The sequence below is a fragment of the Zalophus californianus genome, chromosome 12 (genome assembly GCF_009762305.2).
Source record: "Zalophus californianus isolate mZalCal1 chromosome 12, mZalCal1.pri.v2, whole genome shotgun sequence".
Taxonomy (NCBI): Eukaryota; Metazoa; Chordata; class Mammalia; order Carnivora; family Otariidae; genus Zalophus; species Zalophus californianus.
In genome coordinates this window covers 101,241,951-101,266,753 of record NC_045606.1, presented here as the reverse complement: position 1 = coordinate 101,266,753, position 24,803 = coordinate 101,241,951, and the positions used below count along the sequence as shown (strand labels likewise).

At 43.1% G+C, this 24,803-nt stretch overlaps 2 protein-coding genes across 11 annotated transcripts in view; one reads left to right on the top strand and one right to left on the bottom strand.

Annotated features, from left to right (window-relative positions):
* PRKAG2 (protein kinase AMP-activated non-catalytic subunit gamma 2) overlaps nucleotides 1-24,803 on the top strand; it is a 254,783-nt gene that overhangs the window by 227,826 nt on the left and 2,154 nt on the right. For 8 of the 10 annotated variants that reach the window (XM_027574190.2, XM_027574189.2, XM_027574188.1 and 5 more), the window contains 9 exons: nucleotides 49-130; nucleotides 1,211-1,269; nucleotides 10,400-10,445; nucleotides 12,061-12,115; nucleotides 13,103-13,229; nucleotides 16,147-16,312; nucleotides 16,661-16,698; nucleotides 17,852-17,998; nucleotides 21,434-21,527. In XM_027574190.2, the coding sequence (XP_027429991.1) occupies nucleotides 49-130; nucleotides 1,211-1,269; nucleotides 10,400-10,445; nucleotides 12,061-12,115; nucleotides 13,103-13,229; nucleotides 16,147-16,312; nucleotides 16,661-16,698; nucleotides 17,852-17,998; nucleotides 21,434-21,527 (814 nt within the window). Of the gene's footprint in view, nucleotides 1-48; nucleotides 131-1,210; nucleotides 1,270-10,399; nucleotides 10,446-12,060; nucleotides 12,116-13,102; nucleotides 13,230-15,343; nucleotides 15,471-16,146; nucleotides 16,313-16,660; nucleotides 16,699-17,851; nucleotides 17,999-21,433; nucleotides 21,528-24,803 lie in introns of those variants that run through there. The other 2 variants (XR_003516499.1, XM_027574193.1) reach the window with 2 other exon arrangements.
* The window catches only part of LOC113911515 (translation initiation factor IF-2-like), a 36,026-nt gene continuing 23,345 nt past the window's right edge, over nucleotides 12,123-24,803 (bottom strand). Inside the window, exons 2-3 of the mRNA XM_035723363.1 lie at nucleotides 18,068-18,188; nucleotides 12,123-12,900 (exon numbers count right to left, since the gene is read on the bottom strand). Of these exons, the coding sequence (XP_035579256.1) occupies nucleotides 12,874-12,900; nucleotides 18,068-18,188 (148 nt within the window). The 3' untranslated portion in view covers nucleotides 12,123-12,873. The remainder of the gene's footprint in view (nucleotides 12,901-18,067; nucleotides 18,189-24,803) is intronic.

Below are 24,803 nucleotides of genomic sequence, written 5' to 3'. Positions count from 1 at the left end.
GATGTATGGACTTTAAAGTATGTTTTTGTTTCTCCTGTTTGTCCTTAGGTGAAAAAGGCTTTCTTTGCCTTAGTAGCCAATGGTGTTCGAGCAGCGCCACTGTGGGAGAGTAAGAAACAAAGCTTTGTAGGTAAGCAGTGTGGGCCTGGGAAGAAATCTGAAATGGGAACCTAAAAGCAGAAAGCCCAAGGTATCCTAATAGGTGCTAGTTTAGAACTCAGCCTCAAAAACATACTGCCAGGCTAAAGGACTTCTGGCTTTTACGTCTGGGTCAGGTGGGGCCGCTAGCAAATTCAAAACACTGAGGTTCTCCCACAGAGTTTCTTTTTCATATTTATTTATTTATCCAGTTTCTTTTGATTCAGTACCTTTCTGGCTCCCTGAAGGAGCTTCTGTGCCTTTGCCAGTTGCTGTAAGGCCAGGGAACAGGGTGCACAGGGGACACTGTGCTCAGACCCCTGACCGTGGGTTGCCTTTGCTCGCGTGTATGTGGGCAGCCCCTGCTTCTGTGGACCAGGCAAATGAAGCGACGTAGACGCGATCGATGCCTGCGCTAAATCATTGCTGTCCTATCGGAAACATCCTGTAACTCAGTATCTGAACTCCAGAATCTCTCATTGTACACGGCGGATGTTGGCTCTCCTAGTACGCATTACATTGATTTAAAATTACCAGTTTGTCTGCCTCCTGCTTTAGGTGACCGTTTCCTCAAAGAAGTTTCATATCTTCTTCATCTCTGTAGCCCTGGAATCTGGCCCATAGTAGGCACTTGATAAGTAGGCGCTAAATCAATACTTAAAGAACTACTGTTTGTAGAATGCTTCTCAGGAAACAATCCAAGTGCCCCCGGAAGTGTCCTATGTGTAAAGTTTTTGGAATACCTTACCTTATTGTCAAGTATTTTAAATTATTTACATGTAGCTGCAAGTCTTTTGTGAGGTTTTATATTATCAGTAAGTTTTCTATCACTGAATTGCCAAATACTGTGGTTGATTCCATTGTACTTATTGTCAGGTTTAATTTAAGCTAAATTTATCTTAGTTTGTTGTAGATAGTTCACAGACTAATAGTCCTAAATAATATAATATATTAAACTGTGCTTGATACCTTTAAAGTATGTTTCAGAAGCTTTTCTAGAAAATATTCCAGGTTTGCTTATCCTGTGAAATTTTTCATGGTTTTATATTTAACATATAATTCTTTGTTCCAGGAATGCTAACAATTACAGATTTCATAAATATACTACATAGATACTATAAGTCACCCATGGTAAGTGCCAGAAATCCTTATGTCGGTCATTGGAGCTGTATATTTCTGTGTATGTGTAGAGGGGTGGTGGTGCTGGTAGTTGAATTTTACAAGTATATATATAATGGGCATGTCATGTCAGTGTATATATACAGTCACTAAATTTATGATCTTTTTTTTTTAAGATTTTATTTAATAGAGAGAGACAGCATGAGAGGGAACACAACCAGGGGGAGTGGGAGAGGGAGAAGCAGGCTCCTTGCTGAGCAGGGAGCCCAATGCGGGGCTCGATCCCAGGACCCCAGGATCATGATCTGAGCCGAAGGCAGTTGCCCAACCAACTGAGCCACCCAGGTGCCCCTAAATTTATGATCTTTAATGACATTATGGGCGTGTTGCAGTGTTGTGACCACGTGGACCCATGAATGGTCCAGTGCCACAGAGCTTATCTTCCAGGCCTGTCCATGGGAGTGCAACCTCATGCAGTTACCCCCTAATTTTTTTCACAAGAACCGTATGTACTCTGTGGTTTTAAAGAAGTAAAACTTAAAATTGGAGAAATCCAGTTTTGATATTTTTCTGCCAGTTACAAAAAGACTGCTGCTGGCTAACTTTAGTGGGAGAACTCCCTGGTCCAACTGTTTTATAAGAGCATAGTTTGAGGGACGCCTGGGTGGCTCAGTTGTTAAGCGTCTGCCTTCGGCTCAGGTCATGATCTCAGGGTCCTGGGATCGATTCCCGCATCGGGCTCCCTGCTCGGTGGGAAGACGGCTTCTCCCTCTCCCGTTCCCCCTGCTTGTGTTCCCTCTCTCACTGTGTCTCTCTCTGTCAAATAAATAAAATCTTTATAAAAAAAAAAATAGCATAGTTTGAGAACCACATAAGGCCTTTTATCTAACACTATGATTTTTGTGATTCTGCCAGCTTGTTTGGTTTTTGGTTTTGGTTTTTGTTCGTTGGGGGGTTGATTGCTTTGTCGGGGGGGGGGGTTGGTTTTGTTTTTCTGTTTTTTGCAAGGGTGGGCAAGGACTGAATTGTATAATTTTTTTTCTTTATTACTATTTTGGATATCTGAAAAGTAAAAGACAATCGAATTAATATTCTTTTTACATGTAATGGTTAATATTGCCCAATAATTAAATTCCTATATAAAACGAGAAAGTAAAAACATAAGAGATACTCTTAAGGGGCACCTGGGTGGCTCAGTCAGTTAAGCGTCTGCCATGGGCTCAGGTCATGATCCCAGAATCCTGGGATTAAGTCCTGCATCAGGCTCCCTGCTCAGTGGGGAGTCTGCTTCTCCCTCCCCCCCCCCCCCGCACCCTTCTGGTGCTCTCTCTCAAATAAATAAATAAAATCTATTTTTAAAAAAGATACTCGGGCGCCTGGGTGGCTCAGTTGGTTAAGCGACTGCCTTCGGCTCAGGTCATGATCTCAGGGTCCTGGGATCGATTCCCGCATCGGGCTCCCTGCTCGGTGGGAAGACGGCTTCTCCCTCTCCCGTTCCCCCTGCTTGTGTTCCCTCTCTCACTGTGTCTCTCCCTGTCAAATAAATAAAATCTTTATAAAAAAAAAAATAGCATAGTTTGAGAACCACATAAGGCCTTTTATCTAACACTATGATTTTTGTGATTCTGCCAGCTTGTTTGGTTTTTGGTTTTGGTTTTTGTTCGTTGGGGGGTTGATTGCTTTGTCGGGGGGGGGGTTGGTTTTGTTTTTCTGTTTTTTGCAAGGGTGGGCAAGGACTGAATTGTATAATTTTTTTTCTTTATTACTATTTTGGATATCTGAAAAGTAAAAGACAATCGAATTAATATTCTTTTTACATGTAATGGTTAATATTGCCCAATAATTAAATTCCTATATAAAACGAGAAAGTAAAAACATAAGAGATACTCTTAAGGGGCACCTGGGTGGCTCAGTCAGTTAAGCGTCTGCCATGGGCTCAGGTCATGATCCCAGAATCCTGGGATTAAGTCCTGCATCAGGCTCCCTGCTCAGTGGGGAGTCTGCTTCTCCCTCCCCCCCCCCCCCCGCACCCTTCTGGTGCTCTCTCTCAAATAAATAAATAAAATCTATTTTTAAAAAAGATACTCGGGCGCCTGGGTGGCTCAGTTGGTTAAGCGACTGCCTTCAGCTCAGGTCATGATCCTGGAGTCTTAGGATTGAGTCCCACATCAGGCTCCCTGCTCAGCAGGGAGTCTGCTTCTCCCTCTGACCCTCTTCCCTCTTGTGCTCTCTGTCTCTCATTATCTCTTTCTCAAAATAAATAAATAAAATCTTTTAAAAAATAAATAAAAATAAAAAAAGATACTCTTAGGGGCGCCTGGGTGGCTCGGTCGGTTAAGCGGCTGCCTTCAGCTCAGGTCATGATCCCAGGGTCCTGGGATCGAGTCCCACATTGGGCTTCCTGTTCAGCAGGGAGCCTGCTTCTCCCTCTCCTTCTGCCTGCCTCTCTGCCTACTTGTGCTCTCTATCTCTCTGTCAAATAAATAAATAAAATCTTTAAAAAAGAAAAAGATACTCTTAGAATCAAGTTTTACCAAAGACTTTGTATGTATCCCATATTTATTTCACATGAGGTATCTGATTTCTTAAATACTACCAATGCAGGTAAATATTGGTTTTCTTTATAATGATCATATGTCTGCTTTTGAACTAGCAAAATCAACACAAGTATGATTATTAACTGGATATATATTTTTTTAAAGATTTTTATTTATTTATTTATTTGACAGAGACACAGTGAGAGAGGGAACACAAACAGGGGGAGTGGGAGAGGGAGAAGCAGGCTTCCCACGGAGCAGGGAGCCCCATGCGGGGCTCGATCCCAGCATCCTGAGACCATGACCTGAGCCGAAGGCAGACGCTTCACGACTGAGCCACCCAGGTGCCCCAATAACTAGATATATTTTGATAAAATGCAGCTAAACCCCTATTAAAAATCTCCGCAAGGGGCACCTGGGTGGCTCAGTTAAGTGTCTGACTCTTGGTTTCAGCTCATGATCTCAGGGTTGTGCGATTCAGCCCACGTGGGGCTCTGCGCTCTGGGAAGTCTGCTTGAGACCCTCTCTCCCTCTGCCCCTCCCCACCCTTGCAAACACTCTGTCTCTAAAATAAAGAAGTCTTAAAATAATAAAATAAAAATGTTAGCAGTAGCTAATTAAATCAAAATTTCTATAAAAGCAGTTGTCTAAATATACAGTCCAAATTCTTTTTTTATTAAGTTATAATTGACATACAATATTATATTAGTTTCATGCATACAACAGAGTGATTCAGTATTTTTATACGTTACAAACTGATTAGCACAATAGGTCTAGTTACCATCTGTCACCATACAAAGTTACAGTTTTATTTACTATATCTCCATGACTGATTTATTTTATTTTTAAAGATTTTATTTATTTGACAGAGAGATAGCGAGAGCAGGAACACAAGCAGGGGAGTGGGAGAAGGAGAAGCAGGCTCCCTGCTGAGCAAGGAGCCCGATGTGGGACTCCATCCCCCGACGCGGGGCTCGATCCCAGAACCCTGGGATCATGACCTGAGCCGAAGGCAGACGCTTAGCGACTGAGCCACGCCGGGCGCGCCTGTGACTTACTTAGTTTATAACTCGAAGTCTGTACCTCTTGGTCCTCTTTCCCTTCACCCCATGCTCCTCTAGCGACCCATCAGTTTGTTCTCTGTATATATGAGTATATTTCTGTACTCGTTTTGTTTTTTAGATTCTACATTAGGTGAAATCCTTTAGTATTTGTCTTTCTCTGTTTGACTTACTTCACTTAGCATAATTCCCTCTAGGTCCATCCACATTGCCACATTTAAATGGCAAGATTCTGTTCTTTTTTATGACTAGTATTCCTGGGTGTGTGTATGTGTGTGCATTTGTTCATTCATCTATTAGTGGACACTTGGGTTGCTTCCTTGTCTTGGCTATTGTAAATCATGCTGCAGCCTCGGACCCTGAGATCATGACCCGAGCCAAAGGCAGACACTTAACCAACTGAGCCACCCAGGCACCCCTGTTTTTAATTTTTTGAGGAAAGCCCATACTGTTTTCCACAGCGGCTGCACCAGCTTCCGTTCTCACAACAGCGCACGAGGGTCCCCTTTGCTCCACATCTTCGCCAACACTTACTATTTCTTGTCTTTTTGATACTAGCTGTTCTGACAGGTGTGAGGTGCTATTCCATTGTCCGTCTGATTTGCATTTCCCCGATGGCTAATGATGACGAGCATCTTTTCAAATGTTTATATTGGGCGGCCAGTTTTTAAGCTTTGTTAGAGTGTTCATCTTTGGTTCGGTTCTCTTGCTTCCGGGATCTCCGTGGAATTCCTTGGTGGTTTAGCGAGGACTTTCCATTCTGCCTGGTCAAGACGCAATGTCTTCCACTGTGAGTCTTGGCCTGGCCTCCTGTCTTCTCACCCCGGGCACGCCTGCTTAGTATTCAGTCAAAAACGCAAGGAGATCTCAGCACCATCTCTTGTTCTGGACGGCTCCTCCTGTCTGGTTTTCTGCCCACAAATTCCACTTGGCTCCGTCTGCCCAGACTTTGATTTCTGTCTCTCCAACTCAGCGGGAGTGTTGTGCCCTAACTGGGTCACAGTCTCGAGAGATGTGATTGTGGGCTCAGTTTGTTTGCGTGCCTTCTCCCGGGGGTGGCAGTCCTGCCCTGCCGATTGCCCAATGTCTGAGAACTGCTGTTGCACATATTTTCCCCCATTTTCTAGTTGTCTGCATCCGGAGACTAGCGTAGCCCTGTCCCCTCCGTCGTGGCTGGCAGAGCTCCACTGATATTTCCCATACCTCTCCGCGCTGTACTGTTCTGGTTGCGGTATGAATTTCAGAGTCCGCTTTCACTTCACACAATCTATTTGGAGTTAATACTGAGGTTTTTGCATAAAATATAGTTCCATTTAATCTGCCCTTATTTTTGTTTTAAACAAAATGAAGAGTAAAAAGAAAAAGCATTCATAGTTTTTATGCTGAGGCGCCGTCTCTCACTGCTGCCTGTGGTGTGTGCACCACCCCCACCGTGCCCGTGGTCCTGGGCCATCCGTCCAGTTCTCTTGTGCCCAGCCATCGTGGTTCTTGTTCATCTGACAATGTCCTGATGTCGTCCTCATGCCTGGAGAACACTTTTGCTGTTTTATAGAAACTGAGTTAACAGTTGTTTTTAACACTTGGAAGATGTCATTTCATTGTCCTTTGGCCTCCCAGTGCTTCGGATCAGAAGTCAATAGAAAGGTTTATCCTTCTGTCCTCTGGATAGTCTGCTGTTTCCTTCTGGTTCAAGACTCTTTCCTTCGGTTTCAGCACTAGCGGCCCCGCGCCTACGTCTGGTTTTCCTTGTGTGTATCCCTGCTCCAGGCATGCTGCGTTTCCATGATTTTCTAGGTTCGCGCTTCACCTAATTTGGGAAGTTTTTGACTGCTGTTTCTTCAGGTATTTTTCTCTATCTCATTCTTTCTCCCCTGGGACTTCAGTTGCATGTGTATCAGGCCACTCAACACCGTCCCACGGGTCTCTGACCCTGTGTTCATCTTTCCGGTTTTAGTGCCGTTGATCATACATGTGCTAATTCTTCCTTGGGTGATCTCCAGTCTTACTTTCAAACCTTATTCCTTTTGAGTTTTCAGTGAGATTGGGAGCTCCCACTTGAAAGATTTTGTAGGGTCTTTGTAAAATTTTCTATGGCTGGTTTTCCACAAAATGGAAATGGAAATTTTTTTTATTCTTTATTTAAATTCCAATTTAGTTAACATATATTGTATTACTAGTTTCAGGGGTAGAATTCAGTATTTCATAAGTTGCGTATAGCAACCAGTGCTCATCACATCACGTGCCCTCCTTAATGCCCATCACCCAGTTACCCCATCCCCCCACCTACCTCCCCTCCAGCCTGTTTGTTCCATATATTTAAGAGTCTCTTGTGGTTTGCCTCCCTCTCTGTCTTTATCTTATTTTTCCTTCCCTTCTCTTATGTTCATCTGTTTTGTTTCTTAAATTCCACATATGAGTGAAATCATATGGTATTTGTCTTTCTCTGACTTATTTCGCTTAGCATAATACCCTCTGGTTCCATCCACATCATTGTAAATGGCAAGATTTCATTATTTTTTTGATGGCTGATATATACACACACACATACACACACACCACCTCTTCTTTTATCCATTCATCTGTCAGTGGACATCTGGGCTCTTTCCATAGTTTGGCTATTGCAGACATTGCTGCTATGAACATTGGGGTTCATATGGCCTTTCTTTTCACTACATCTGTGTCTTTGGGGTAAATACCCAGTAGTGCAATTGCTGGGTCATAGGGTAGCTGTATTTTTAAGTTTTTGGGGAACCTCCATACTGTTTTCCAGAGTGGCTGCACCAGCTTACATTCCCACCAACGGTGTAGGAGGGTTCCCCTTTCTCCACATCCCTGCCAACATCTGTCATTTCTGGTCTTGTTAATTTTAGCCATTCTGACGGGTGTGAGGTGGTATCTCTTTGTGGTTTTGATTTGTATTTCCCTGGTGATGAGTGATGTTGAGCACTTTTTCATGTGTCTGTTGGCCATTTGTATGTCTTCTCTGGAGAAATGTCTGTTCATGTCTTCTGTCCATTTCTTGATTGGATTATTTGTTCTTTGGGTGTTGAGCTTGATAAGTTCTTTATAGATTTTGGATACTAGCCCTTTATCTGATATGTCATTTGCAAATATCTTCTCCCATTCTGTGGGTTGCCTTTTAGTTTTGTTGACTGTTTCCTTTGCTGTGCAAAAGCTTTTTATCTTGATGAAGTCCCAGTAGTTCATTTCTACCCTTGCTTCCCTTGCCTTTGGAGATGTGTCTAGCAAGAAGTTGCTGCGGCTGAGGTCAAAGAGGTTGCTGCCTGTGTTCTCCTCCAGGATTTTGATGGATTCCTGTCTCACACTGAGGTCGTTCATCCATTTTGAGTCTATTTTTGTGTGTGGTGTAAGGAAATGGTCCAATTTCATTCTTCTGCATGTGGCTGTCCAATTTTCCCTACACCATTTGTTGAAGAGACTTTTTTGCATTGGACATTCTTTCCTGCTTTGTTGAAGATTAGTTGACCATAGAGTTGAGGGTCCATTTCTGGGCTCTATTCTGTTCCATTGATCTGTGTTTTTGTGCCAGTAACCATACTGTCTTGATGATTACAGCTTTGTAATACAGCTTGAGGTCCAGAATTGTGATGCCTCCAGTTTTGGTTTTCTTTTTCAACATTCCTTTAGCTAGCTATTCGGGGTCTTTTCTGGTTCCATACAAATTTTAGGATTGTTTGTTCCAGCGCTGTGAAAAATACTCATGGTATTTTGGTAGGGATTGCATTGGATGTATAGATTGCTTTGGGTAGCATAGACATTTTAACAATATCTCTTCTTCCAGTCCATGAGCATGGAATATTTTTCCATTTCTTTGTGTCTTCCTCAGTTTCTTTCATGAGTGTTCTGTAGTTTTCAGTAGTATAGATCCTTTACCTCTTTGGTTAGGTTTTCCTAGGTATCTTATGGTTTTTGGAGCAATTGTAAATGGGATCGATTCCTTGATTTCTGTTCCTTCTGCTTCATTGTTAGTGTATAGAAATGCCACTGACTTCTGTGCATTGATTTTATATCCTGTGACTTTGCTGAATTCCCCTATCAGTGCTAGCAGTTTCTTGGTGGAGCCTTTTGGATTTTCTACATAGAGGATTATGTTGTCTCAGAAGAGTGAAAGTTTGACTACTTCTTTGCCAATTTAGATGCCTTTTAAAGGTTCTTTTTGTTGTCTGATTGCTGAGGCAAGGACTTCCAGTACTGTGTTGAACAGCCACGGTGAGGGTAGACATCCCCATCATGTTCCTGACCTTAGGGGAAAAGCTCTCTGTTTTGCCCCATTGAGAATGATATTCGCTGTGGGTTTTTCGTAGATGGCTTTTATGATATTGAGGTATGTACCCTCTATCCCTATACTCGGAAGAGTTTTGATCAAGAAAGGATGCTGTATTTTGTCAAATGCTTTTTCTGCATCTATTGAGAGGATCATATGGTTCTTCTCCTTTCTTTCATTAATGTGGTGTATTGCGTTGATTGATTTGCGGATGTTGAACCACCCTTGCAGCCCAGGGATAAATCCCACTTGGCCGGGGTGAATACTCCTTTTAATGTACCATTGGATCCTGTGGGCTAGTATTTGGTAAGAATTTTTGCATCCGTGTTCAATCAGGGATATTGGTCTGTAATTCTCCTTTTTACCGGGATCTTTGGTTTGGGGATCAAAGTAATGCTGACCTCATAGAATGAGTTTGGAAGTTTTACTTCCATTTCTATTTTTTGAAACAGTTTCAGAAGAATAGGTGTTAATTCTCCTTTAAATGTTTGGTAGAATTCCCCTGGGAAGCCATCTGGCCCTGGACTCTTGTTTGTTGGGAGGTTTTTGATTACTGCTTCAGTTTCTTTGCTGGTTATGGGTCTGTTCAGGTTTTCTGTTTCTTCCTGTTTCAGTTTATATGTTTGGTAGTTTATATGTTTCTAGGAATGTATCCATTTCTTGGTAGTTTTGGTAGTTTATAGTTTCTAGGAATGTATCCATTTCTTCCAGATTGCCTAATTTGTTGGCATATAATTGCTCATAATGTTCTCTTATAATTGTATTTATGGTGTTGGTTGTAAATTCTCCTCTATCTCTCCTTAGCACAATTTAACCATTTGTCCTTTTTAAACTAGAGTTGCTAAAAATTTTCTGTATCTTTAAAAAGAAGGAATTGGGTATGTATGTCCATTTATGTTTTAAAATTTAAGTGTATCAGAAATTTTCATGTTAAAATAACGAAAATATTATAACTAGTTTTTTTTTTTTTAAGATTTTTTATTTTTTAAGTAACTCTACACCCAGTGTGGGGCGCAGACTCACAACCCTGAGCTCAAGAGTCGCACACACCACTGACTGAGCCAGCCAGGCACCTAAATTATGTTTTAAATTTAGAAAACATTTATCTCCAAAGAAATGTAGAGCATTTTATATTTCCAGTATTTCTGAATTATCTTGTTTCCACCTGCTGAATTATGGGACTCTGCAGTAGTTATGAAGTAATTTTTCTTATGTAGTATATGTTAACATTTGTAAATAAGAATTTTTCTCATTTGCAGGTACAGATTTATGAATTAGAGGAACATAAGATTGAAACATGGAGGGGTAAGCACAATTGGGCGTTAAAAATTTTTCATATCAGGAAAAAAATGTTCTGCTTAGTTTGTAAAATATGTTTTAACTTCACGGATCCTTCTCTCTCTGCTTAATAAACTACATAATTAAAACATTTCTATTTTAATCTCGGTAGTGTACCATACTATTATAAATATGATCCATTCTGTTGAATGGACATTTATAGAGAACCTACAGCATGTCTTTATACTAAGGCTGGGACATAAGGACGAATGAGCTCGCCTGGGCCCCAGCCACTGCCCCCAGCGGAGTCACCACTCACTCCTGAGTGTGGCTGTCCTTGCCCACAGACATGTCTCTAGATAGAAAATGCACCAAGGGGGAATGCCTCCTACAACTAATAAAAGCAATGATCTGTTCTTAAATTTAATAATTATTTCTTTACAAAATATGGAGAAATATAGAACAAATGAACTTTAAACTGGAAGATTTGGATAAATCACATGAAAAAATAACCCTTTAAAATCACAGGATCGTTTCTGAAATGGAGCTACTTTTTAAATTCTCATTCTACGACTGTGTGATTGTTCTGTCTTAGACCCATCGTGCTGGATCGGTGGGGCGGGGGGTGGATTGGATGGGGTGGAAGTCACTGAGGAAGGCAGTCTGACAGACATTGCGGGAGGGCTTGTGTAGGGGTCTCAGAGAAAAGCCTGGACAGAAATGGAGGGACCTGTAGACAGAAAAACATTAATTAAAAATGGAAAATCTGCTTGGAATGATAAGCAACCTTTGTGAGTGGCAGCTGTGAAATCTGAACGTCCATTAGAATTCTCTAAAGGGCTAGGGGCTCTTTTAATTCCCTTTGACCTGTAAATTTCATCGAATGATATAGTTGGTTTATAATGGCTTTATCAAGTCAAAGCAAACAAACTCGGTCAACATGAAATCTGTATCTTAGCACTGCCTGTTATGAGTATATAACTTAATACCAAGAGAGATACTTCTTACCAAATTCTATATAAGTAATGTAAGACCAAGATTTAAGTATATTTACAATTTGATATTACATGGTATTCGGTAGTAATAATGGTAATGTCAAGATATTCTTGAATGCTTTCTGTGGAGAAACCTCAGCAAGGGAATTAGTTACAGTGGATCTTTAGAAAGATAATTTCTATAGACTACAAAGATCCCCAGGATACAGATTTTGAGCATCAGTTTGGTAAAATAAAACTTAAGAACGCTTAAAGAACAAAGTTTGTTAAAACCTACAAAAATTAGTTTTAAAGGATTTCATGAGCACTTCATCTCTGGAGGGTGATAGTAATTTGGTAGCATTCTAGTGACCTCTGCTGGTACTGCTTTTTACATCCAGTTGCTTGACTTTTCTTCTTAAAACATCTGTTGTAATACTGTTTTCAAATACTTAATTTTTCCACAATGGCAACGTCCTGAAAACAGTTTATAAGTTGTTTAAAATAGTCCTAACTATAATTTATACAGTAGTGTTCAGTAAAGTAGATTTATTTGATTTTGGTTTTTAATCCCTCTAATTGTTATCTGTAAAGTGAAGAGAAATTTATGTAATAATTGCAAACAGCCAATGTGTTACTAATTGTGTATTTTCTTTCTATAAAAACAGAGCTTTATTTACAAGAAACATTTAAGCCTTTAGTGAATATATCTCCAGACGCAAGGTAAACGTGTAAAGTTTTTCTCCTTTATTCAGATTCTCGTTTTGTTTCCATGATTGATAGATTTTTTTTAATCTAGATAGGGGACAGCCTCCTTTATTTCAGATATCAAACTTAATAAATTTAGAGACCATAGACTCAGCCATTGTTTGCCCAAAGGATTGATAAGGGGCTGGGAAGAGGGTCATACTAAACAGTTTTAAAATCCTGATCACCTGCCACACAAACCCTCTGGGGAGCTTGTTAATTCTGCCCATGCCTGGGCTCCACGTCCGACCTGCTCGGTGGCCTCTGAAGAGTAGTACCCAGGAATGTGCATTATAGCAGCCCCCCCCCCCCCGGGGGGCTCTAATGTGCCCCGATGTTGAAGGGCAGTCTCTGTTAGACATTGGTCCAGAGGCGGTCGGAAGAACACGCTGCCCCTCAGTAGCGCTCTAGCACATGTGTTGTGACCCGGACTTTCTGGGACGGCCCTGATACATTTCCACAGTGTATGAAACTGTTCTTCAAACTCTAAGCACGAACAAGAAAAAGTGGAATACTGATTTTTATTACTTTATTTCCAAGTCCTGAAAAAACAACCAGGTAAACACACTGGTCTCCTGGTTGGCAGTCCAGGAGCGGGCCACACGAAGCCGGCCCCAGTGCAGGGCGCAGTCCACAGCTCCCCGCCACTGCTGGTGTCTGTTCGTGGTCCCAGGGGCTCGCCGCTGCCGTCTCTCGAACAGCAGTGTTAAACGCACTACTAGAAACTTCTCTCCTTAGCGATCTGGAGCTCGCTCTTGTAGCTGCCGTTAACACAGACCAAAAAATCAAAACATTTGCTGAGATAGCCAGTTTAAAACTTTTCCAAAACACTGTTTTAAATCAAGTCAACATTTATTGCTATGATGTAAAAAACACTGAAAATGCTTCTAAAGCAGGGGTGGTCCAGAGCGTTTTACATCTTTCTTTAAAGCCTCCTAACAACTTTGATGGCTTTTCCCACAGCCTCTTCGATGCTGTATACTCGTTGATCAAAAATAAAATCCACAGATTGCCAGTTATTGACCCTATCAGTGGGAATGCACTTTATATACTTACCCACAAAAGAATCCTCAAGTTCCTCCAGCTTTTTGTAAGTAGTTTTTAGTGTTTCTAAAGACATAGTTGCATCTACTTTAACTAATTAACTTCAAGTAAGTTGGCTCCTTCACCTCAGTAGGAGACATTAATTTTGGAATTGGGATTGTTAGGAGGTCTCCGTTTCTCAGCTGCAATTTCTCAACTTACTTCTATTTAAATTGCACATTCTTCAAGTTGATTCCAATTAAAAAGCAATCGCCTTTCAGTGCAAGTATCAAAATAATAAAAACCCTTGGAATTCTCTATTTAAATTAGAATATTTTATCACCTAAAATATGAGGGGCAGTAAAGCAATTTGCAAGTCAGTCTAATTAAGAAAGTGTTGTGTAAGATAAATTGAGCCAGTATTTATAGCAAACTGCCTTATGATGCTTTATTGGTATCATGGTTTTGGAAACATTCAAAAAATACTGTCCCCAGGATTATCTTATTATAAATTGCTGTGATAGAAAAACACAAAGCGAATAAAATTTTGGCAAGAGAGTACCATGTTGGTCCAAATTCGGGCTGTGTTATCTGTAGGTTTTCTCAACTGTATTTGGAACGAGATGTCTTCATAATCATCCATAATATTGATCTCTTTGGTCAATATTAAAAGAGGCTCAGAAGGACCAGAGTATTTACAAGAGGGCTTTAATTTTTTTCCTTTGGATTACACGCACTGAGTTTGAGGTTAGAAGTAGTTGGTCTGCTGTGACCAGTAGGAGGCCTCATTCCTGCTTCAGAAGAGATCATATGAAGTCTTTTTTTTTTTTTTTTTAAGATTTTATTTATTTTAGAGAGAAAGGAGGACAGAGGGAGAAGGAGAGAGAGAATCCTAAGCAGGCTCCACACTGAGTGCAGAGCCCGACGCAGGGCTCCGTCTCACACCCCTGAGATCATGACCTGAGCTGAAATCACAGGTCAGACGCTTTACCTACTGAGCCACCCAGCTGCCCCGTGAAATCATTTTTCAAAAGAACTTAACAGACATTAAAAATCTACATCACATTAGCTTTCCCATTTCCTTCTACACAGCTTCAATTACGGAAATAAACTCGCATTCTGGTGTGATGCAAAGGAGCCAAGGCTCCTTCTCCCGGGGCTCTGCCTCAGTTTTGCAGGCAGAACCACAGGGGGTTTAGTAAGTGGGAGAAATCCCTTGTCCACCAAGCCAGTCCTATATTTTAGTAGTTTACGTGTAAAACTAACACTCTCCGTGGTTAAATGCTAAGAAAGAAGGTAGGTTACTGAAAAGCACACAGTTTAGTGGAGAGACCGTGTCAGGGACAGTTAGGGACGTGTGGAGATGACTGGACAGACGTCACCTCTGTCGTGCACAGGCCCGTGTGCTGCTCGGGCCGCCGCCCCAGCGTCCAGGCTGGACGGGACCCAGGCTGGGGCTGTGTATCAGGGCCCTCAGGCTTTCAGCCCCTCAGAGAGTAAGCATTGTAAAATAACGTTAATCGTCAGAGCTACATACTCTTACGCATTGATGACGGGGCAGATCCTGTCCTCAGCACTTCACAAGACACGGCTAATCTTCGCCTCTGCCCTCTCAGGTAGGTATTTTGATTAATCCCATTTTATAGGTGGTGAAACTGCAAGGTGGAGCGACTTTGCAGGTCACCGCGGGCACGTGGCAGAGTGGTTTCTGCCCCGTGGCGTCCCTCCCCCCCGCTGCCCCTCGGCTCAGAGGTGCCTGGCTCAGAGGGTTAAACCTGCGCCAGGTCTCCCAGATGTGACGAGGTCGAGTCCAGCCCATTTTCGAGGCTGCGCTCCTGCAGACAAGGAGTATCAGCTGGAGACAGGCCTTGGTGTTTTCTCTTCCATCAAGAGTAGAGGAGGTTGCCTCTGCCAGTACCGCCTTACATTTGGGCCAATATGGTAATTAAATCACGCTCTTAGAATATGCAACTAGAGGTTTTCAGATTAAAATAACAGAATTTTAAATAAATTTCAGACCCTGATTTTTACTGAATTGAGATCATCTTCTGAGAAAAAGTGGCCTTACCCGTGGAGACATTTGACAGTTAGCCTAAGCGTACAATATAGAACAGGGGTTAACCTGCATCAAGATGGGCTAGATGACCTAATAGGTCTTTCTTTTTTTCTCTAAATTTCTAGGATTCTCATGATTTGAATATTGATGAACTCTTTGACTTGAACATTTTGTTTCTTCTAATTGTTCATCTTTTCCTGATAATTATAAGGTACACCAGGAGGACGGAATCAACTATACCCTTTATACAAGGTGGATTTTTGAAACCATAGACCTTATTTTGTTAGTCAAACGTGACCCTAGACTTCTCTCTTCTGACTTCTCCCTCCTCCTCTAAAACAGCCGATGAAAAGAAAAGTGAACTTTTAAAGGTTCTTTTAATTCTGTTCAGTTGGCTTGTTCTTTGCTCCTAGTAATCACAAGTTAGAGTCCTCCAGAGGAGAGTTCAGGATGTAGGGTGGGATGGGGTGAGGACTAGCTTAGCCGCAACTCAGACCATTCCCATCAAACACTCTGTGTTTGGAAATGTGTGGGTTCTTCGTAAATAATGCTGACAGGGCCAGGAATTTAACATAAATAACTAAGAATAAAGGATTCTTGGGTGGCTATGGGTCTTAATTTCCAGAGACCTCTTGTTCCCTCTTCCATCCACGTTTTCAGTGAGTGAAGGGAAAGGGAACCTTACGATCTGTGTGTTCTGCAGTATTTTACTGAGTAGTTAAATATAAGCTTAGAATAGAAACCAGTTTGAACAAAAACTACAATTCTTATACGTAACATTTCCATGTTAATTCAGACAGCCAGGTAGATTGGTAGAGAACACTAACTTTAATTTGTTATACATAAGTTTTTCGTCCAAGTGTGGACATGTGAACATTAAAAAGGTCTGTTTGGGCTCTAGAGCATTTGTATTTATCTTCCTGTTTAGATGTCTGATATGCCAAAGCCTGCCTTCATGAAGCAGAACCTGGATGCCCTTGGAATTGGGACCTATCACAACATCGCCTTCATCCACCCGGACACTCCCATCATCAAAGCCTTGAACGTCTTTGTAGAGAGACGAGTGTCGGCCTTGCCTGTGGTGGATGAGTCAGGTCTGTGGGTTTGATCATACCAGGGCCTCGGAGACCACACTTTGTCCCCTGGGGGCAAACTTATGTTAAATAGTCAATGGATCAGATCCGGTGGGTGGCGGGCAGGGGTTGGGGATGAAAATTTAGATAAGGCAGATCAAGTCAGCACCAAGGAGCCCTCGGGTTAATGAGAATTCTAACTGGCTTATTTTCACATCTTCCATTAACATGTGATTTAATGTTTGTTTAAAGTTAGACAAGTTTGTTACTTAGCAATACTTTATTGCTAGTAAGTATCTGGTTAAGATAGATTTTAAATGTTATTTTTTGTTTCTAGGACATTTTTCTAACATCTGTTTTCATTTTTAGGAAAAGTTGTAGATATTTATTCCAAATTTGATGTAATTGTAAGTATTTTTAATTTTGTCACACCTGTCATCTAGAATGCATTTAAAATGAACTCACCTGTTTGTGGTTTTCCCTAATTTAATAGCTTTTGTGGATGTGTGGATCAGAGGATTCCGTAGACTGCCCATAGTCACTGTACTTAATGTTCACTGGCTTAGCAGTGAATATGTTAGTATTTTATAGTTGTCTTTTCAGTATATGGATAGTTTATCCAGCACTACAGCATGTGTAAATATTTTAAATGGTCCTATTGCCGTGCACAAGACATTGTTCATTCTGCCAGCCGGCAGGTGCTTAGCGTGCACGCGAATTGGTGGATCCCTTGCTAGGGATCCCGTTGTTTGCTGATGAGAACAACAGCAGAAAGCATTCAGGAGAATGATTGCAAGTCCTATTTTTTAATCCCCGGTATAAATCTACTAGTGGTAGTACTACATCTTTCCTCTGGCTGCTTTCTTTTCCCCATTTTAAATGCACTTCCTTAGGGTTTTATGGCATTTCTAAGAAAGTGAACTGAAACTCTAGTAGCCCCAAATGTGCTCATCTTTTTTGGTCCTAATGTTGATCGCAGTGTTAAATACTTCGCAACCAGCTGTCTCAAACCCTTTTGTTTCATTTATTCTGGTTAACGATAACAGACATCCAAAAACAGGCCAATTGGAATTTGAGCAGGACCGTCTAAGGTTAAAGCCCCGTGGGTCTGTGGGGCCTGTCTGGCCTGCTCTTCCTCCACAGCTGCTCGATCCCAGGGCTCCCTCAGCGCCTTCCCAGCGGAAACCTGGCTCCCCGGGCAAGGGCTCACAGGGAGAGCCTGTTGTGGAGGGCACCCTGGGGCACTTCTCACCCCTTCTTACAAATGTTAGTCCATCTCTCCAAAGACTTTATTCACGTGGGCTCTAGAGCCTCACAGGGTAAGAATGGGATTCTTCTGTAGGACACGCCGATGCTATGTCACAAGGGTGCTCCACGACAAAGGTATACCTTGTAAGCTTTAGTTATTATTGATGATGAAATAATGCTAACTGCATGTGATAACCTGGCACGGTGATGAACATGAATATTTTTAAAAATCAGGTCACTTGAAACTTACTAATTTTGGTTATGAATGTGAATTGAAATGAAAGGATATAATTCGTTGTTACTTTATTACAGAACCTTGCTGCTGAAAAAACCTACAATAACCTAGATATCACAGTGACCCAGGCCCTTCAGCACCGCTCTCAGTATTTCGAGGGTGTCGTGAAGTGCAGTAAGCTGGAAATCCTGGAGACCATCGTGGACAGAATAGTGCGGGCTGAGGTGAGGCAGCGGGGCCACTCCTCCCTCCGCACCCCTGCCCCAGCCCTGTTGCCCCAAGTACTCACTGACCGGGGTGCCGCGGTGGGGGGATCGTGAATCGCGGGAACGGCCAGGGGAGCGGAGGCTGGTTCCGTCGGATCTCCCACTTTCCCTCTCCAGAACCTCGCGTGTTGCCTGACGTGTAGCTGATCTGGAAATGTTTATTGAATTGAATTGATAAGTCCTGATATCATAGTTGAATCAAACTGGTAAGAGACTTCCATGGTTTAAAAAATACATAATTAAGAAAACATGTCCCAAGAGCTTTGAGTTCCATTAGGGTATTTATGAATTTGAAGTTAAAAATGTGTGATTATATAGTTTTGTTTTTTGGTTTTTTTTTTAAGATTTTATTTATTCATAAGAGAGAGAGAGAGGCAGAGGGAGAGACAGGCTCCCTGCTGAGCAGGGAGCCCAATGCAGGACTTGATCCCAGGACCCTGGGATCATGACCGGAGCCGAAGGCAGATGCTTAACCAACTGAGCCACCCAGGCTCCCATGATTATATAGTTTTAACAAAGTGAAGGATAAATCAAAATTATCTTTTGATCTTTTTAAGTTAATGTTCTCTCTTGCCTGATTTGGATAATAGTAGGCAGTCTGATAACATCACTTCCTGACCCTCAGCACTCATGTGCCCTCATACTTTACTGCGTGTAGGATTTTTGGGTGTACTAAAATAAAAGATGAGCGAGATCACTGGATAACGCATCTAATTCAGTATACCCACTCCCCAGATCATTTCTTTCCTTATTAGCCAGGGATAGGAATGTTCTCCCATTTATCCCTCTCTAGGACTGAAGGATGCAGCAGTGTTCTTTCTGGAACAGTCCCTGAGTAGGCAGAATCCATTCATAATGCTATGTCCGCTCTGGTACTTTTTACTGTAAATATGAGAATGCAGTCCAAGAAGAAAAGTCCCTGATAATTTTTTAGGCTAACAGGTGTTCTTAATATTACATATGAAGTAGAGGTCGCATCAGAAGACGACCTCCCTTGCTGGAGCCGTCAGATAGAAACACAGCTCTCTTTTCATCATTGGGTACTGAAGACTTCCACCTTGCCCTGTGCTCACCTGAGGGGAGGCCCCACCCCCCATTACCACTACTGTGGCTTTTGAAACATATTTGACTAGCATCTCAGTATGAACTCTTTAACTTTTTCTACTTGAATTTAATATCCATCAGTCTTGTTTTCCAGAGAGTTTTCATTGACTTAGGAATACATCTTAACTTTTCATAAGGTCCTTAGAATTACATGCCTTTTGAAGATCATAGGTAATGATCCTGTTTATAAAGACAATGGACGTCCATATGATAGAGCCCCTCATAAGAGTGAAAAATGTTCTAGAAGAGTATTTGGTTGATATGAAAAAAAAAAAACATTAGCAATGTATTCCTAAGAGAAAAAGCCAATTACTGTATATAGTATGATTTTAATCATTTATATGCATATATATGTGCAGAAGAGAGGCCAGAAGGACCCACAGCACAGTATTAACTGGCTGTTCCCGGGTGGTGGGGTTCTGGCTCATGTGGAGAACCCTAGGAGCGCAGTGCTCCTCTGAGCTCTCTCACTGGAGCATGCATCCCTCAGGTAGAAGAAAAAAGGTAACTGGCTTGTCCTTTCAGTTCATCTGGCAAGCAACAGATACTCCTTTGTAATAGGAAATGGGTCATTGAGGAAAATAAAGATGTAATTCAGTACTTTTCTCATTATGCATCTTGACTTTTTTCCCCGTTAAAATAATTTATTGGGGCGCCTGGGTGGCTCAGTTGGTTAAGCGTCTGCCTTCGGCTCAGGTCATGGTCCCAGGGTCCTGGGATCGAGCCCCGCATCGGGCTCCCTGCTCAGCGGGAAGCCTGCTTCTCCCTCTCCTCCCTGCTCAGTGTTCTAACTCACTGTCTCTGTCTCTCACTCTCAAATAAATAAAATCTTAAAAAAATAATAAATCAATTTTTAAAAAAATTAAATAATTTCTTTAACCCAGTGACTTCTTACTGGGGGACCAAGGCCAATTTTACCTCAAATACAGTTGTTGGAGAAAGGGCAAACAGTATCAGCAATGATTTGGTTTATTTATATGACATAAATACCACAGCAGCTTTTTGATACCCAGGAATATTCACAGTTTAGACTCAGCAGCAAATGACAAGAAAATGTTTTTGGTGGTCAGTTCTGCCTGGTAGAATTAATTCTCTGGGTGAGATGGCCTCTCCTTGACCTTCAGTAGTTCTAAAGAGAGTTATTTAATTAGCATTATTGATCGTTAACAAAATGTGTCTCATAGACTAGAAACCGTTCTCTGATCCTAGATATAAGCTGTTATTTTAATTTATAATTATAAATAATTGTATTGCAGAATTATTGAAGACCCTACAGTTTTTTTAGAGAAATTTTTCAAGTTTAAGTAATCTCTGCACCCAACGTGGGGCTCAAACTCAGGACCCGGAGATCAAGGGTTGTATGCTCTTCTGACTGAGCCAGCCAGACTCCCCTAGAGAAACTTAAAAGTCATGTCATGAGAACAAAGTCATTTTTTTTTTTAAACCCGAAGCAAGCTAAGATGTGAAAAGCATCCCCAACACAGTATCAGAGACAAATCTAAAAATAGAATTTCCTTCCATCTCCTTCCTGTGCCCCCCACAGTATGTGTGTGTGTGTGGGGGGGGGGGTAACTGTTCCAGAGGGAGAAGAAGAGGATCGTCTCCAGGGTAACCAGCAGGTGTGTGGCTGCCTCAGGCCTAAGTGCTAAAGCTTGGAAGTCAGAGGCGCTCAGAGAAGCTTGATGCCTGCTCACTCCTTTCCTGTGTTAAGGATGCTTTGTCAGAGTAATACCTCAAAACACTGGCCATTCGCTTATAAAAGACTTGAGTAGAACATGAGATGTGAATGTACTCTATTTACTTTATTATAGCTCATTTATCCTCTGAACCATATGAACATATTAATTATGAACTTCGTGGAGAAAAGACTATAAAACAATGAACCGTGACCTGTTCTGTTCCAGCGCTCATTTGGACGTCTTTCCCGTGTAAATCAGTAGCGGATAGTTACTTGAAACTGAAATACTACTTTAAAAATGTAAAAACTTATGCTTAAGAGAGTATTATGACTACATCGTACTTCATGTTTTGGGTTGTACCGTTCATATGTTAATATTCTAAAATCTAAGAACAGTGGGACATAGCTGGCAAATTTTTCCTACAAGTAGTTAAAGTCAGCATTGCATTTTAACTTTAGAGCCTAAGACCTTTCATCGTTCTGGACATGGTTTCTGTCTCTTATTTGTGGGATGTATTCCTTGTATAGTATATGAAAGACATATTTGCTAATACCCATTGTAGGCAGAACCTTCTGTAAACTGACAGGGGAGCTACTTGTCTCGTTTGCAGGTGCATCGGCTGGTGGTCGTGAACGAAGCAGATAGCATCGTGGGTATCATCTCCCTGTCGGACATCCTGCAAGCGCTGATCCTCACGCCCGCAGGTACGCGTGCCGCCCGCCGGCCCTTCCCTTAGCGCGCAGGCCGATCGGGGAGCGGGTGCCTCCAGCACCCACGCCTCTGGAAACCACGCGCATTTTCTGTGTGGTGTTTCTTTGTAGTTTTACTGCTCTAGTTGGGTGAGAGAGAAAAGTTTATAGAAAGTATTCTTAGCATCCTATCCACGACCACAGTGCCTGAATAATTGAGGATTCATTGCCAGATTCATAACCTTTTCCATTTAAAAGCAAAGATCTCTTCAGTTTTGCTTTATTTTTAGGACTATTTTCTGGAAAACATAGGTGGGAAATGCATTGGGTTCTAACTATTGAAACCATTATCTACCCTTAAAAAAAAAAAACAAAACTTGTGTTTTGAGTATATGAAACAGAAGACCTAAACACAAACTTTTTTCCATTAATAGTGTATTGGAAATTACACCAATGAGCAAACAGCGCTGGTGGCTAACCTCATCCTCTGCCAGATCAACTCTGAGCAAGCCCTCACGCTGCAGTCAGGGAGCGTGCACGGAGATGGGGAGGGGCCTCCAAAAAAAGAGGGGTTGGTGTCTCCTGTGTGCCATGTTTCACAGCGAGGGGTGGGCTGAAGGGTCTGAAAATCACCAGCCCTCTTTCTCCTCCCTGCTTCTCCCCTTCCCGCCCCCATGAAGTACAAACAGTCCAGCCTGGGGCCGGACTAAGCTGTGCCAAGACAGGCCAAGACCGCAGACTGAGTCACTTCTGAGAGTCTGAAGTGTGCCATATACTCGAGTATTGATTTTCAGAGTTCAGAAACCAAACTAGCCAAGTCTAGGTTTCAGTTGGTTTATAACCTAAAGATGCCCATCTGAAAGGAATCCGTGGCACCAGTGAGAAACAGCCCATCCACGACGTGAGAGCAGCAACACCTGGGGGCCGTCCACGGGCTCAGAAACTCTGGACAGTCATTTTCAATTTCAGCTCTTAGGGAACCTGAAACTCACGATAATCTTCATAATCATGAAGTAGTGATAAAATGACTAAATGAATGTGAGACTGTTGACAGCATTATTTGTAATAACCCAAAACTGGAAATAACCCAAACACCTAGCAGAAGCGGCAGATTGCATGACGTTCGTTCTGTGGAATGCCCCACACAGAACTGACCATGAACACACACTGCTGTATTCGACCTCACACACGTGACATCGAGCAGAGGAGCAAGACCAGTCCAGGGAGTGTGATGAAGCTAACCTACAACTTACACAGCTCCCTCATGTGCAGTGGGAAAAGGCCTCCTCAAGAGCAGACTCCTCCTTGCAGGCACATAGCTTGGCACCTTCAGAAAAAGGCACCCCTTTCCCGGGCAGTGGGCCTGGGCCAACGCACACATGTGCCCAACAGCGTCAGGGTGAATTTCAGCCCTCCTCTGTCCTGTGGCCAAGATTCTTTGTGCATTACAAACTCAAGAGCAAACAAGTCAAGTGCTTTATCATCTTTATGCCTCGTGTCACAGGCCATAAGAATGAGAATGTTGCCTGGGGCTCCTGGCTGGCTCCGTCACTAGAGCGTCCGACTCCTGATCTGGAGGCTGTGAGTTCAAGCCCCAGATTGGTATAGAGATTACTTTAAAATAATTTTTTGAAAAGTTTAAAATGAGAATATTGGGCTGGATGAGTTCACATTTCCATCCACATTTGAGATTTTAAAAAATTCTAAGTCCCTAATACTGCTCTGTGGGGAGGAACCCTGTTTCACAGCCAGAATTTGAAATGTGCGTTACCATAGAAATAATGTTCTAAAGATAGTAGTTGAATTAGAATTCTCTACAATGTAGTGTGTGGAACACTGTTTGGGAAGACACTCCGTGTTCCTAATTAATTGGATGACAAGTGAACATTTGGAGCAGAACTCTCCTGGAACACAGGGCCGGCCTGCCTCGGATCAGCAGCCCTTGAGACGCTCACACCGTGAGGGACGGTGCTGTGTAAGCATCAGATGAGTGCAGCCCGATGTGCCTGATCCCCCGCATGCCCTCACAGCTGCCTGAGTGTGGGCAAGCTGCTCAGCTCATGTAGCCTCTGCCCAGTCAGCTGTAGAGCGAGCAGCCCAACACAGGCGGGCATCCCTCCAAAGACTCTCTGAATTGAAACCAAAACCATGCACGAATTGGTTTGTGCGCGACGAGGCACTGTACCCAGGAGCCGTGCCGTCGGGTGGGTGTTCACGGACTAGTCAGTAAGAGGCAGTTTTAGAAAGCATCCACTGTTACACAAATAAAAGGTACCAGAGGTCATTCTTTTCAACAGCTGACAGTCCTCCACTGAGGACACCGATTCGCTGTAGTAAGTTTAGCAGCAGCTAAAGTAAAACTTAAGACTGTCCAAAGGAACTATGTATATGCGCCACACACCACCGGTGAGTACCTAATCTGAAAGCAGGAGCGTACTGTAACTCGTTAGCCCCTTGTTTTATAGGTTGTTAATCTCTTTCAAAAGTCTTGTGCCCGAAGCTAAAACAGGAGAAGCCACTGTGATGAGAAAAATGGTAGCGCTCCCACCGGCCCATTTGGAAACAGCCAGATAGGTGTTCCGTGCAAATACCCATAAACGTTCTAACGCTTTTTTTTAAGTGTGTACAGGCGCACTTCAGAGATAACTGGGTTCGGTTCCAGACCACTGCAATAAAGCGAATATCGCGATAAAGCGGGTCCAAGGAATTTTAAAACGACCACGTGCAGGCCTCGGTTGGACGAGCCCTCCCTGCGAACGTGCTGCCCGCCCCCCGGAGCGGTCAGCGGGTCGGTCTTCCCGCGGGTGGAGGGTGTGGGCGCCGCCGCCGGCCGCTGAGCCCTCCGGGTGCTGGGCGCTGGAGGCTGCTTCAGACCACCGTGCGGTTCGCCGCCCCGACGGCTCGCCCGTCACGCGCGCTTTCTCCGCGGCGGCCGCGGCCGCCCGGGGGCCCTTCACCCCCCAGGACAGCTGCCTTCGGAATGGGAGTCGGTCCTCTCCGGCCCCGCCGCCGCCTCATCAGCCGAGCTGCTGTCCTGTGCTGGCTCCTTCTTCGTCTCCCCCCGCCCCGGGGAGGGGACTCGGGCAACCCCGTGCTTTGCTCGTCCCGGAGCAGCACCTGCTCGGCCGGGCCCGTTTGCTCCTGAGCTTGCGGCACGTCGGTCCCCGCTTCAGGCCGCGCTCCCCGTTCTGCTCTCCCGCTGCCGCTTTGTCGTCCCGGTTCTAGAGCACAGGCGGAGCCGACGTAGCCTCGTTCTTCAGCCCCCGACGGGTTTCAGGACGGTCCCCGAGC